General features: G+C 46.8%; 1 protein-coding gene and 1 long non-coding RNA gene across 4 annotated transcripts in view; one reads left to right on the top strand and one right to left on the bottom strand.

Moving 5' to 3' along the window:
- LOC145536205 (uncharacterized) overlaps positions 1–9697 on the bottom strand; it is a 41318-nt gene extending 31621 nt beyond the window's left edge. The window contains exons 1-2 of the long non-coding RNA XR_014075700.1: positions 9633–9697; positions 7491–7627 (exon numbers count right to left, since the gene is read on the bottom strand). This is a non-coding gene — a long non-coding RNA (uncharacterized LOC145536205). The remainder of the gene's footprint in view (positions 1–7490; positions 7628–9632) is intronic.
- Positions 9072–13019, top strand: part of TMEM255A (transmembrane protein 255A) — a 49161-nt gene continuing 45213 nt past the window's right edge. For 2 of the 3 annotated variants that reach the window (XM_081565052.1, XM_081565054.1), the window contains exon 1: positions 9104–9395. In XM_081565052.1, the coding sequence (XP_081421178.1) occupies positions 9338–9395 (58 nt within the window). In that variant the 5' untranslated portion in view covers positions 9104–9337. Of the gene's footprint in view, positions 9396–13019 lie in introns of all 3 variants that reach the window. The other variant, XM_081565053.1, reaches the window with a different exon arrangement.

Consider the following 13019-nt stretch of genomic DNA (forward strand, 5'->3'; position numbering starts at 1 on the left):
GAGGGGAGAAGGGTGGAAAGCAGTCTGGTCTCCCTCCATTCAGATGTTACTATTACTGTTCTCGTATTTCTTTCCCCCAGGCCAGTCGGTGGCAAAGAAAATACCTTTATATCTCATTGGGTCTTCCTGCCAGAATTGGTAGAGAGATGCTGAATAGAAGTGGATGAGGGAAGGTCACATATTTGTGTCCCCCTGTGTTGGGCCGCAGTGCCCACTCTGGTCCAGGGCATTAGTATGAAGATAGAGCATTACGACACTGTCAGTAATGCAAGACAGTGCCCTGTCCTTAAAGCATAATGTCATTTAAAATGCAGTGTGTAGTAGACTGCAGCTTAATTGGAAAGGATGCCTTAGACCATTCTGGATGCTACAGAACATTTGGCATGGCCATTAAAAACTGTTCTCCAGAGCCCAGGAAACTAATTGCAAATACTTAGGTAATGCACAGTTGATGGAAAGAAGATTCCCCCTAAAGCTGATTCCATGGTATATACACAGCGATGTTTATTGCACTATTGCTTGCAACTATGAAAAACTGGATCTAAATGAAATGTGCAACCAAGGGGACTTGGTTAAATAAGTCTGAAGCATTCCCACGATGGAATGTTACACAGTTGCTAAAAAAATGAGAGAAACCTATATATACTGACATGGAAACATGCCCATGAAATAATATTGGGCTTTTAAAAAATGTAAGTCACAGAATAATGTTTATAGTTTGGCTCCATTTTTGTTCACTATCTATGTGTGTAATTCTCTGTGTGTGTGCCTATTCTTGTATATGCATAGGAAAAGTGGAAACACACACCAGACTTTTAATAGAAGTTACCTCTGAAGAGTGAGATTGGGGGGGGGAAGAATTTCACTTTTTAATTTATACAAATTGCTATATTGTTCAAAGTTTAAGTTCATATTTCACTTTTGCAATCGTTGGCTGTTTGTTAAAGGAAGTCAACCTCTATTGAACCCCCTCCTCGTTACAGTAGGATCTGAGCATCTGACAGAGCTGAGAGGCAGGCAGAACTTGCTACAGGTCTAACTGAGCTACAGAGCTGTATTTCTTGTAAACACTAAGACCCTAAAATACAACTTTACTAAGGGTATCCTTTCTAATAAACAAAGCTGCTCATTTTACCCTCTCTCTAGGCTATCTTTCCCTCAAATTCCCACTGCCCCACCTTACCCCAGGCAGCATTCCTCTTATTTTCCCAGACAGGTCAGTTTTCCAGAAATCTGTTCCTTTCAGACAATCCACAGAGTAGACAGCCCCCTACTGGTGTAATTTCCAGGGCATAGAAAGAGTTGGATCAGAGAAAGTACTTGCCACCTGCCAGCATCAACAAGCTTTAATCACAAACTGAAAAAGAAGTACAAATTCCCTTTAGAGAGGTGGCACATTGCCTGAAACTTGCACTCAGGCAAGAAATACTGAAAGCAAAGCAGTGTGTGTGTGTCTCTGTGTGTGTGTGTCTGTGTGTCTGTGTGTGTGTGTGTGTGTGTGTATGAGGGAGAAGAACCAAAGTGAGTCCTGAGTGGCCCCAAATGCACACTGCAGGGAGGACAGAGTACAATTTATGAAACATTCACCTGTTCAATTTGTTTATAAAATAGAATTTGGAGGGTTTGGGAGGCTAATTTTAATAAGAATACATGCTCACTGAATATATTTGAAAGATACAGAAAAGTATAAAGAAGCAGGTAGTCGCCTGAATCCCACCTCCCAGAGGTAACTACAGTGAATGTTTATGACTTTCTTTCTAGTCATTTTGCTCTGCATATAGATGTAATTTTAAACAAAATCGGAATCAAACTATGCATGCAGTTGTTAACCTATGTGTTCACTCATTATTACGGATATTTCTATGTCCTTAATATTTGAAACAGCTTTGATACTGGGTTGGCCAAAAAGCTCATTCAGATTTTTCCATCAGATGGTACAGAAAACACGAATGACCTTTTTGGCCAAACATAACTATATAACATGTGCATCCTATGGCTGTGGTATCACCTGGTTAATCTTTCCCCTAAATTTGGGCATTTCAGGTTTTTTTCCCCCCAGTTTTCCTCCTTATTATAAATAACATTGCCATGGACATCATTGCACATAAATCTCAGTCCAGATTTCTCTTTCCTTAGTACAGATTCCCAGAAGTGGAATTACTGGGTCACAGAGTGTAAACATTTTCAAAGGCTCCGTGGAGCAGTTTGAACTGGGAGCAAATCTATTGCTTCCCAGAAAACACTGAACACAGAAATCCTCTCCAGTCCAAACCTGAACAAAGCAGTTGGACACACACGCCCCTGCCTGCGACAATGCCACATCTAATTAGGTGTTTAATGAATGTTTTTTGATGGGGATAAGGGAAAAGGATGTACTGAGCTCTGTAATTAATTAGAGGAAGGAAACAAGGCAGTTACAGCTTCATTAAATCCTATTTGATGCTCCCCACCAACTACCATCTCTGGCAGGTAAACCAGGGCATCCAAACCATGAAACCCACCAAACAATCCCCCAACCCATTTCTGTGGGCTTGTGGCCACTCGACTTCATTTCCTGCCCCTTCTCCCTGATCAGAAAACAATACGTACGGTGAATTTTTCTGTACGGATTTTTCCTTCAGTAAATAGTTTACAGTATAAAATATGTTAATTATGTTTACTCACTGACTACTCTCACTCTAACCTTAACATTCTGTGATTATTAACCTCTGTCACATTTATTCTAAAATTCAAAAAAGCATTATCTGGCCTTTTTGAATATCAAGATTTCCCCAGTGTATTCACTGCTGCATGCATTATTGTTCTCTGTTTTAGGCCTTCAAATTGAGAAAATGTGAAATTCTGTGGAAAAAACCACTAGGTTTTAAAAAGTAACTACCTTCTTTCTGTAGGAAGAAACAGGTTGTTTGTTCTTCAGAACATTCCTATCAAAAATTTACTAGAAGTATGTATACCTGTATCATTTTTTATGCTTTTGGTAATGTTTCCAAACCATCTACTTTGAAATCAGAATCATTTCGTTATATTCATTTTCATATAATTCTCTTGATACTCTTCACCACACATTAGTGATCAGAAGTGAGATGTAATTTCTATTCCCTGTCCATAAGAGCTAAGTAGGTGTAGTAATATAAATTGAAGGGAATTTTATTGTGCAAGAATGGACTATTGTTAGGCTTGACTGATTGAAGATGAACTTTGATGTGGTGTATTGGAATGCTACTAAATGCAGCTTACAATGCCTAACAAAAGATATATTATCTTATTATTGAGAAAGTTTACTTTTTAAAACGAGTATTTAACTCTCAAAACAAACAAAAGTAAAAGTATGCATGGAGAAAAAACTCAGAAAAGATGCATTCCAACTTGTTATCTCTGGAGAGTAGAATTGTGGGGGAGGGGGTAATTTATCACATCATGCATCTCTGCAGTTTGGAGAATATTTAGTGTTATGTTTTATTTCAGGAAGCAGATAAAAGCTAGGGGATAACAAGTGCCATAGGTATACAGGATGTAAATTACCCCCTCTCCCATAATTCTACTCCCTAGAGACACATGTATACCAACAGCCGATTCATATTGATGTATGGCAAAAACCATCACAATATTGTAAAGTAATTATCCTTCAATTAGAATCAATCAATCAATTAAAAAAGTGCCATACATTCAACAAGTATCTAAGTTCCTACTTCATACCAGGCATAACTAAGAGATCATTATAGAAATTTTGAAAGCTGCAAAAAAAGACATTGGGTATGTATGAAGGAGAACAAAAGTGAAAATAAGGAAACGACTGAGCAGTTGTTTCTAAGGTACTTGTGGACTGGGACACTTGCTGCCATCTGGACCTGCCCTCCAACTCTTGCTCCTACATCTGTGGTTCCCTGTGGACACCTGCTGCCTAGCTGAACCCCAGGTTGGCTTCTTAACTGGTCCTTCTGGTCACTGACTGTAACCAGGTGTGTGTTACATGCTAAAACTTCTCCTTTGTAAGGTAAAGCCACAAGGGTGATGACCCAGACACTTTCCCATGTTGATGATGGGAATGTATTTACTACAAATATTTTGGGGGGAAATTTGGCAATATGTATTAAAAACCTTGAATATATTCAGCCTTGATGATCAAAATCAGAATAGTGGTTGCATCTAGAAAGGTTACTGGCTGGGAACGGGGCTAAAGGGAGTCATCTGAGATGCTGGAAAGGTTCGACATCTTGATCTGGGTGGTGGTGACAAGTATATTTATGTAAAAATTCATTAATAGGTACACTTTAGGCCTGTGAACTTTACTGTATTTTTTTTTTACTGTATGTTGATAAACATGTTTTAATTGGGAAATATACATTTGAAACTTTAGAACCAATGATTCCACTGTAATGTTGTATCCCATGGTAATAAATATGCCAATATTTAGTTCACTGTGTTATTTATAATGTTGAAAATTAGAAACCTCTAAAATATTGCTGGGAGAAATATCAATAACCTCAGATATGCAGATGACAACACCCTTATGGCAGAAAGCGAAAAGGAACCAAAGAGCCTCTTGATGAAAGTGAAAGACTGAAAAAGCTGGCTTAAAAGTTAGCATTCAAAAAACTAAGTTCATGGCATCCGGTTCCATCACTTCATGGCAAATGGATGGGGAAACAATGGAAACAGTGACAGATTTTATTTTGGGGGGCTCCAAAATCACTGCAGATGGGGACTGCAGCCATGAAATTAAAAGACGCTTGCTCCTTGAAAGAAAAGCTATGACCAACCTAGACAGCATATTAAAAAGCAGACATTACTTTTCTAACAAAGGCCCAGATAGTCAGAGCTATGGTTTTTTCAGGGGTCATGTATGGATGTGAGAGTTGGACCATAAAGAAAGCTGAGCACCAAAGAATTGATGCTTTTGAACTGTGGTGTTGGAGAAGACTCTTGAGAGTCCCTTGGACTGCAAAGAGATCAAACCAGTCCATCCTAAAGGAAATCAATCCTGAATATTCATTGGAAGGACTGATGCTGAAGCTGAGGCTCCAGTAGTTTGGCCACCTGATGCGAAGAACTGACTCACTGGAAAAGATCCTGATGCTGGAAAAGACTGAAGGCAGGGGGAGAAGGGGACAACAGTGGATGAGATGGTTGGATGGTATCACCGACTCAATGGACATGAGTTTGAGTAAGCTCCGGGAATTGGTGATGGACAGGGAAGCCTGGCATGCTGCCGTCCATGGAGTCGCAAAGAGGTGGATACAACTGAGAGACTGAACTGAAAATATTCCATAGCAGGGAATGATAAATAAATGATGTTCCATCCATTTAAAATCATGTCATCAAAAATTTCTTACTGGTACTGGAAAACACTAATGAGACAGTGTTTGGTAACTGATGCAGGTCACAGAATAGGAAGGAAACAATAACAAAGTAAAGACAGGTACCAGCTTTGTTTCCTGGTGCTGTGGTGATTTTCCTGGTACCCAAAGAAAATTACCAGCTAATGATAGAAACCAGTCCTGCTTTGTTGGCGAAATAACACCATCAACCATGGTTCTCCTCTGATTTACCTGTTTTCAGTGCAGGCACTGGTACTAGACATTGACCTGTGGTAGCCTGGGTGGACACAACTGAGACGTTTGGATTCTTTCAGGTTCTCCTTTATTCTGAAGCTCCTTTCTTATCCTTGTCAACTCATGTCTGGAGCTGAGAGGTAGGTGGTGGTAACCACAGTGGAGAGGGAATGGTTAGGATGTAAATATGTATGTGTGTGTATGTGTGTCTGTGCATTTGTGAATACTGGTGTTGCCACTATTCCAAATATGCATGGATGCATATATGTGTATGTACACATGTAGACATGATCTCTCTAGCCTACATCCCCAAATTTGGAATCATGAAGGTACTACAGTAATTTGACCAGTCAAACTGATCATCAAAATAAGGAAGTGATGGAGTGCTATGGCTATTCCCAGAGTGAACGTGTTAGAGGCAGGGTGCCATCTGGCATTTTTCTAGTGGTCTGAAGGCTTTTGGGGAGCACGCTCATCATTGGTTTGAAGGAGAAGAGAGAAGCAGGCTGCAGCCCCACTGGCAAATGTCTCCTCATGCTATAAAACAGCTTGCAACCCAGGGCAACACTGTATGCTTGATTAAGCTTGCAATGAAAAGGATTTATTTTAAGCCATTTTAATAATTTCTTTTTTATCAGACGCTAACCAAGCAGTTTTATAGTATCTTTCATTAGCATGAAAGACCTGTTCCTTCATCTAGGCGGCTTGCCTACTGGTAAATTTTACTATGAGCTGATGTATGTAGAAAACCCACAAGTGTTTTGACAGGAAGAAAATCAGGATAGAGCCCATGAAAAATCGCCTCTTGCTTTTTAATTGTCCGGCTCATTCTGAGTTAAAATAAACTTTCTTTTGGAGGAAAGGGGGTCTCTGTGCCAGGCTCAGCTGAAATGTGTTTTTTTTTGTTTTTTTTTTTTCCGATTTCCCATTCTAGTCCCTCCACTTGTGCCAGGTCCTCTGAGCAAACAAGCCCAGCATCTCTGGGGAGAAGACTGCTACTACTCTCTGAGCTGCCGCAGCTGCTGCTATTGTCACTGCTACTGGTCTCCAAGTCATTTTTAACTTGACTGAGAGCCTGCTGTGTTCCAAGTCCCATACGGTACCCCGAGAGACAGTGTGAAGGAAATACACAGTATGCTGTTCTTTGAAATAGCCAGCTTCTCTAGTATTTTGTAAAACAGTGTTTCATTTTCGCGCCAGATTCAGAAATACAGATGGTGCATAAAGCAAGGCTCACTCCCCCAGTAAGGGTTTCCGGCTTTGATTATAAAGGTCAAATTACATATGCCTTCTGTGTCAACTCACAGGTAATGTGCTTCTCTCTCAAGTGAAAAGACCGCATTCGATCCACTGTAACCAGCATAGTAACAAGTTTCCGTTTGGTTTCTTTAGGGCTCTCTAGCTGTATGGTTGCTATTGGGGAACCCAAATCCCTGAAGAAGGTGTAAAGCTGTCTTTTCCCGCCTGTATAAAAACCTCTTCAAGGCTACCTTCACAGCAACAAAATCAGTTAATCATGAAGTACTCCTGAGAAATCAGTGCTGGTTGCAGGAGTTCTTCCTGTTAAATCTGTGGATATTTAGAGTGGGGAAAGAGACGAGTAAACAGAACTGGAGACAAACATGGCAGAATATATATATGGGGTTTCTCTCTGCCTTTGTGGGGCTCTTGGAGACTCTGACACATAAGCCAAACATGCTTAAGACACACACCTCTACAATCGTGGGCATCCTATCTCTTTCTAGGACATGAATCACAGATTTTGAAACCGCATCTATAGCATGCTGCTGCTGCTGCTGCTGCTAAGCCGCTTCAGTCGTGTCTGACTCTGTGCGACCCCATAGACGGCAGCCCATCAGGCTCCCCCGTCCCTGGGAGTCTCCAGGCAAGAACACTGGAGTGGGTTGCCATTCTATAGCATAGGGCTGCTAATAATACCTGACACAGCCTTCAGCCTGGCCCCTGGGGTGCCCAAGTTCTTGACAAAGGATTGAAAAGCTCCCTTTTCAACCGTCAGGAAGCATCTCTTCTTCCTTGGGAAGATGGGAAAGGACAAGGGCCTTTGGTTCCGTTTCCTGGATAAGGAAAGAAAGTAGATTAGCCAGCCAGAGCTGGAAAGAAACAGGTATTCTTCTTCATCCCATCAACTCTCAGGAGAGTTTTATACTTGATCTGGGTGTGTTTTGAGGGTACACATGGAGAGAGGGTTGTAACAGTCATCGGGGGAAGTGGTCGGAAGGAGGCCTGGCAAGCAGAGCCCGGGAGCTCTCACTGGGGCAGAATGAACGCCTTCAAACCGTTGATTCACCCACTGCTCTCCCCTCCCTCACCTTCCACCTCCCTTGGCCATCAGGCAAATGTCTCAAGGCACACCAAGGAGACCTCCTCTTGTTCTGCCACTTGGGAGATGTCAGAACCATCCTCTGGGCCAACAACAGAGTGATTCCAGCCCAAGAGCCTGATGGGGTCTGGAAGAACAGGTTGGGGAGGACTTGATTGTTCTCCAAGAGCAGGAACCTTCCTACTGTGTCCCCAGTTTCCCTCAGCAATCCACAGTGGGTCTGTCAGCCATGACTTTCTCACTCTTGGTGAAGCTACTTGTGTTTTCATCCTGTTGCACCTTTCCAGGCTAATGAATTCTTCAGGTTTTCAACGTGCTATACACAGTAGCATTTCTCTACTAGCTGTCTTAGCAGGAAGAGCACTGACCTGGGAGTCCAACCAACTTAGGTTCACATTTCACCTCTGTCACTGACTAGCTGAGTGAATACAGGAATTTTTCATCTCTTCTCTGAGACTCAGTTTCTCCATCTGTAAAATGGAGCTATTGATACCTCCTCTTCCTGCCTTGCATGGCTGCTGCGATGAGAAAATGAGATCGTTGACCTAAAAGAACCTTGAACAAAAGCACAAATTCAGGTGCCGATGCAGAGTCATATTTGCTTTTGCTGAATCTACATCTAGCTTTTAGGGAGCTATTGGTTCTAGAATTCTCAGATTTGGTGAATAAGGCTGTGTTCCCTCGCTCTATCCCTGGATAATTTTATACACTCTAGTCACATCCCTTCCCAGCCTTCATCTTTCTAGACTGAAGAGTCTGCATTTGTTTAATCTATCTTCATATGGCAGCCCCCTCCACCCTCCCCCATCCCCTTGATTATAGAGTGGCCCTTCTCTGGATCATCTCCAGCTCCATTATGTCATTCTGGAAGCACTAAGACCAAATCTGCACAAATGTGCGTGCGTGTGTGTGTGTGTGTGTGTGTGTGTGTGTGTGTGTGTGTTCTCAGCTCTGAACCTCTTACTCTGCCCCCTCCCCAATTATAAATCCTAGAACAGGATGCTAGCCCAAGACCCTCTCTCCAAAGTACAGAGAAGGCCACTCGGCCCCAGGCTGTAGCCTCCCCCTCTTTCTCTACGCAGTCCCGGCCCCAAGGGGCTAAAACGGCTCCCTGTCTGGCTTGGGAGGCTGGGAGGTGGATAACTAGGATGTGGGGGGGACGAGGGGGAGGGAGGAGAGGGGTCTTGCGCAAGCGCACGTCGCTGCTCGGACCGCCAATGCTGCTGCCTCCCGGAGCAGAGGGAGGCAGGAGAGGAGGGAGGGAGAAGAGGGGAAGGGAGGGGGAGGAGGCACTTGGGCTGCAGCTTGCAACCGAGGCAGTCTCTTCTCAGCTCTCCGGAGGGACGGGGAGCAGCAGCCGCGGAGTAGGATGCTCAGCGGGGCGCCCTGAGCCGGGGGCGCCTGAAGCAGCTTCGGGGGCCGGGGCCACAGGGCAGCTCTCACCATGCATCAGTCCCTGACTCAGCAGCGGTCCAGCGACATGTCCCTGCCGGATTCCATGGGTGAGTCTAGCCGCCCTGCCTCGGGGCGGCGGCGGCCAGGAGTGAGTACGCTGCCCCCTGGACCGCGAGCGCCCGGGCCGCCCCGGGGAGCCAGGGGGCGGGAAGCGGGGCGAGGGAGGGGGGTCCGCGCGCCCCAGCATCGAGGTCGCGGACCCGAGCCCCAAGGGAGCTTGCCGGCGGGGGCGGGGGCGACGCGCGGAGCTGCGAGCGCCCAGCTTGCGTCGGAGTATCCCTTACCGGAGTGCGGGTGTGCGCGTGTTTGTGTGCGTGTGCCGACAGACTTGCAGCCGGCGGTAAATCTCAGCTGTCTGGGGGATCAAAACACTTCCCTGCAACCTGCGCCTTCGCTTTCCATTCGACGCTCCCTCTTTGCAAAGTCCCCGTCACTTCTAAGAGCTCACCACTAACGATAATTAGAAGAAACAGGGTCCTCGCCCCCTCCCAACTCAGTCGAAGCTGCCCTGAAATTCAGAGCTGCAGTGGGGGGAAGCCTGACTTGCACCTCGCTGATGGGGGTGGGTGGGTTGCGCAACCCTGGGGGATGGGCGGCAGGAGGGGGGTAAGAAGAAACGGAGGGGGGGCTGGCAGGAGGGCAATTCCTTAGGAATCTCTCAACACAGCCCAGCTCGGCCGTCTGCAGCGGCAGGATCAACATTCCTTGAATCCTATTTTGCTCCTAGTGCACGGAGTGTGCGTTGACTGTAAAAAAAAAAGGGGGGGGGGACGAGTGAAAGCGCAAGAAAGAGCGAGCGCGAGACCGCACATCTTCTGAAGTCGCGCTTTTCCTCTCCGGGTGGAAGAGAGGGGGAGGGGGGATCCACTAGACTGATTTTGTTCAACACCTTTCCTCATGAAAAGTGGGGAACAGCTGCCTCCAGGCATCAATTTGGCTGCTCCTTGAAGCCGCTTTTAGGTAGTTACAAACAAACAAAAACCTCCGTCCCCCCTCAGCTGTTAGGCACCTTCCCAAGCCCTATGATTTCACTGGGCGGAGAAATTAATTTGGAGCCCAGGAGAGCGGGAGGGGATCGTCAAGCCACGATTCCACCTAATCCTCACATTCGCCTCGGATACATGTGAACCACACCGAATCCCCGCTTTCCAACATACTTTACATTCTGCAAAATCCCTCCGTCCCGAATTCTTGCCATCCAGCCTGCTCAGATCTTCTCCAAAGAATTTGCGGGAACATCGAGGGGAGGGGGCAGGGAGAGGGCTGAACTCCCTACGTAAGCTCCCTACTGCCTGCAAAAGACTCTGCCTCAACAGAATTCGTTCACCCGAGGGGCCTCAGAAACTATCTCTTGGATGGTGGAAAGATCCCTATTTTTAATTGTTTTGCCTATTCAGTACAAGAATTTGCTTTTTTAAAAAATTATTTTTAAGGGTGTAGTTATTTGCAACGTGGTACAAATAAGGCCAAGGACTCGGGTCCGAATCCAGAACACAGCAGTACCAGACTCGCCCCACTCCCCAGGTCTCTCTACCCCCCCCCACCCAACGCGCGCGCGGGCGCGCGCGCGCAGACACACACACTCACAAGCGCACACGCACACAGAATGCACTCCTCACCTTGGCCAGCTGTGGCGCCAACGCAGCCCTGGCTCCTCGACGCCGGGCTGGTGCGCGAGCGAGGGCTGGATGGCAGAGTGCGAGGTTCCGGCCGCGCGCATTCCCGCAGCGGCCACAACCACCTGCAAAGCCGGCCGCCCGCGCCAGCCCCTCTGCCAGTGCGGGAGTGGGCAGGTTAGGGACCCCGGGTTAGAGCGTTGCTCTTAGGCACCCTGTTGGGGAACGGGGATGAAGAGAGTTCTTTCTTGGGCTCCCAGGGGCCCTCAGCCAATCAGGCGTTTCCCGAAAGATCTGCGCAACAAGAAGATGAGTGGGCTTCGCCCAGTCTAGACTCGACACTGCGGGAAAAAGAATCACAGATCCCCTATGGACGTGCGAGCCAGCTCCACGCAGCCCGCTTCGTAAAGTGCGCAGACCCAAGGCAGAGCAAATTCCCAAGTCGAGTGGTAACCCTGGGTTTCCAGAGTTTGGACAGGGGAGTCTCCCCGGAGTTCCCTGGCGTAGGTCCCGCACAGCCCAGGCCTGAATCAGCGTCTGGCTACTTCGGAGCTGCTCCCACTTACCTCAGCCCTGGCAACGCCACCTTCCCTTGCAGGGGGGAGGGGAAGTGGAGGTGGGTGGGTTAGTGTTTCAGCCTACAAGGGTAGCATTTCTGAGGGAATTCCCTCTACACGCAGGACACAACTTCAGCCAAAACAATAAAATAGAAAACACACAGACACACACTGCACCAAGGTGCCTGCACTCTAAGCTTGCCGGCTGCCTGGAATTGAGCGATGAATCCGTGACCGGGGCGGAGCAGGCGCTTGGACGGTAATTTGACTCTGGCGCCCCTTCATCCCCCTCCCGGCAACCCCGATCTCCCTTTTGGCAACACCGCCCCCAGGCGCTAAAGCACCTCTACTACAGCGGGGCTCTCCTACCCTTGCAAATAACACATTTGTAATTCACCGGTGGACTTGGAGGTCTCTAGTCAAAGTATTGCCCGAAGCGGGGATTTCAGCACCTTTAAGGAAACGTTTGGGAGATTGGCAGAGCCTTGAGGCTCTTGCGTGGGCAGCCACCTGTTTCCACGGATGCTCAAGGCTGGACTTCCTGACACCCACCCTGTATGGTCCAGCTGACCCAGGTAAGCAAATCCTAGTGGGTTCAAAGGTCAGCGCGAAGGATTAGCCAGTCAGCAACAACCTAGTGCACAGGACAAAATTATGGGCCTCAGTCCTTGCTGCACTCTGATAGAGACTGCATCCCCTGTCATCAAGGTGGCAATCGAGAACATGTACATGTACAAGGTTAAAAAAAAAGTGAGCAGATACCATCCATCCTACCTTGTGACAACCCACACCTTGGTTCTTGTCAGATATATAATCCTGGGACTGGTGGATATCTTATGGGTTGTGGACCAGACGCACAATTACAGCATAACTGTAGCAGTTATAATGAATAGACTTCCTGAGTGAGGTAGCTAGGAACTCAGGGACATGAAATAATGAGTGATTAGAGGAGATCAAGCTTGATCAAGGAGAACTTCTTGGAGGAGGTGAATTTTGAGCAGGTCTGAGAGGAAGGGAGGGACCCGGATTCAATGACCGCAGTGCAGGTGGGGGCTCTGACCAGGGAGGGGACTGCGAGGAGGGAGAAGCTGGCTGTATTTGGAAGGGTGGAAATGGCAAATAATTGGGCCCTTCTCAAGAGCAGAGCATCTTGGTCGTCATGAATCTGGAGTGGAGGTGGGGCACTGCAGAGAGGGAGGGCTGCAGTGGTTCTGCAGGGAGGCTGCTGGGGGCGGGGGGGGGGCGCAGACAATGCCAATGACGGGATTCAGACTCTCCTACTGCTGGTGGTTGCAGGGGTGGTTGTTGTCTAAACAGAAAGATACTGGGCACCACGTAGACAGGCTACTGGAAGCCAATGGAATTATCCCACTGGTTGGGCAGAAGGCTTTTCGTTCTGGGGAGCCCTCAGATGCACCCTATTAAAAAAAAAAAAAACAATTCTATGAGTCTCGCCCATGTTTATTCACACAACCTCCCCTACAGCCTTCCTGATTAG

This window comes from Giraffa tippelskirchi, chromosome X (genome assembly GCF_054371585.1).
Source record: "Giraffa tippelskirchi isolate mGirTip1 chromosome X, T2T-mGirTip1v1.2.pri, whole genome shotgun sequence".
Lineage (NCBI taxonomy): Eukaryota > Metazoa > Chordata > Mammalia > Artiodactyla > Giraffidae > Giraffa > Giraffa tippelskirchi.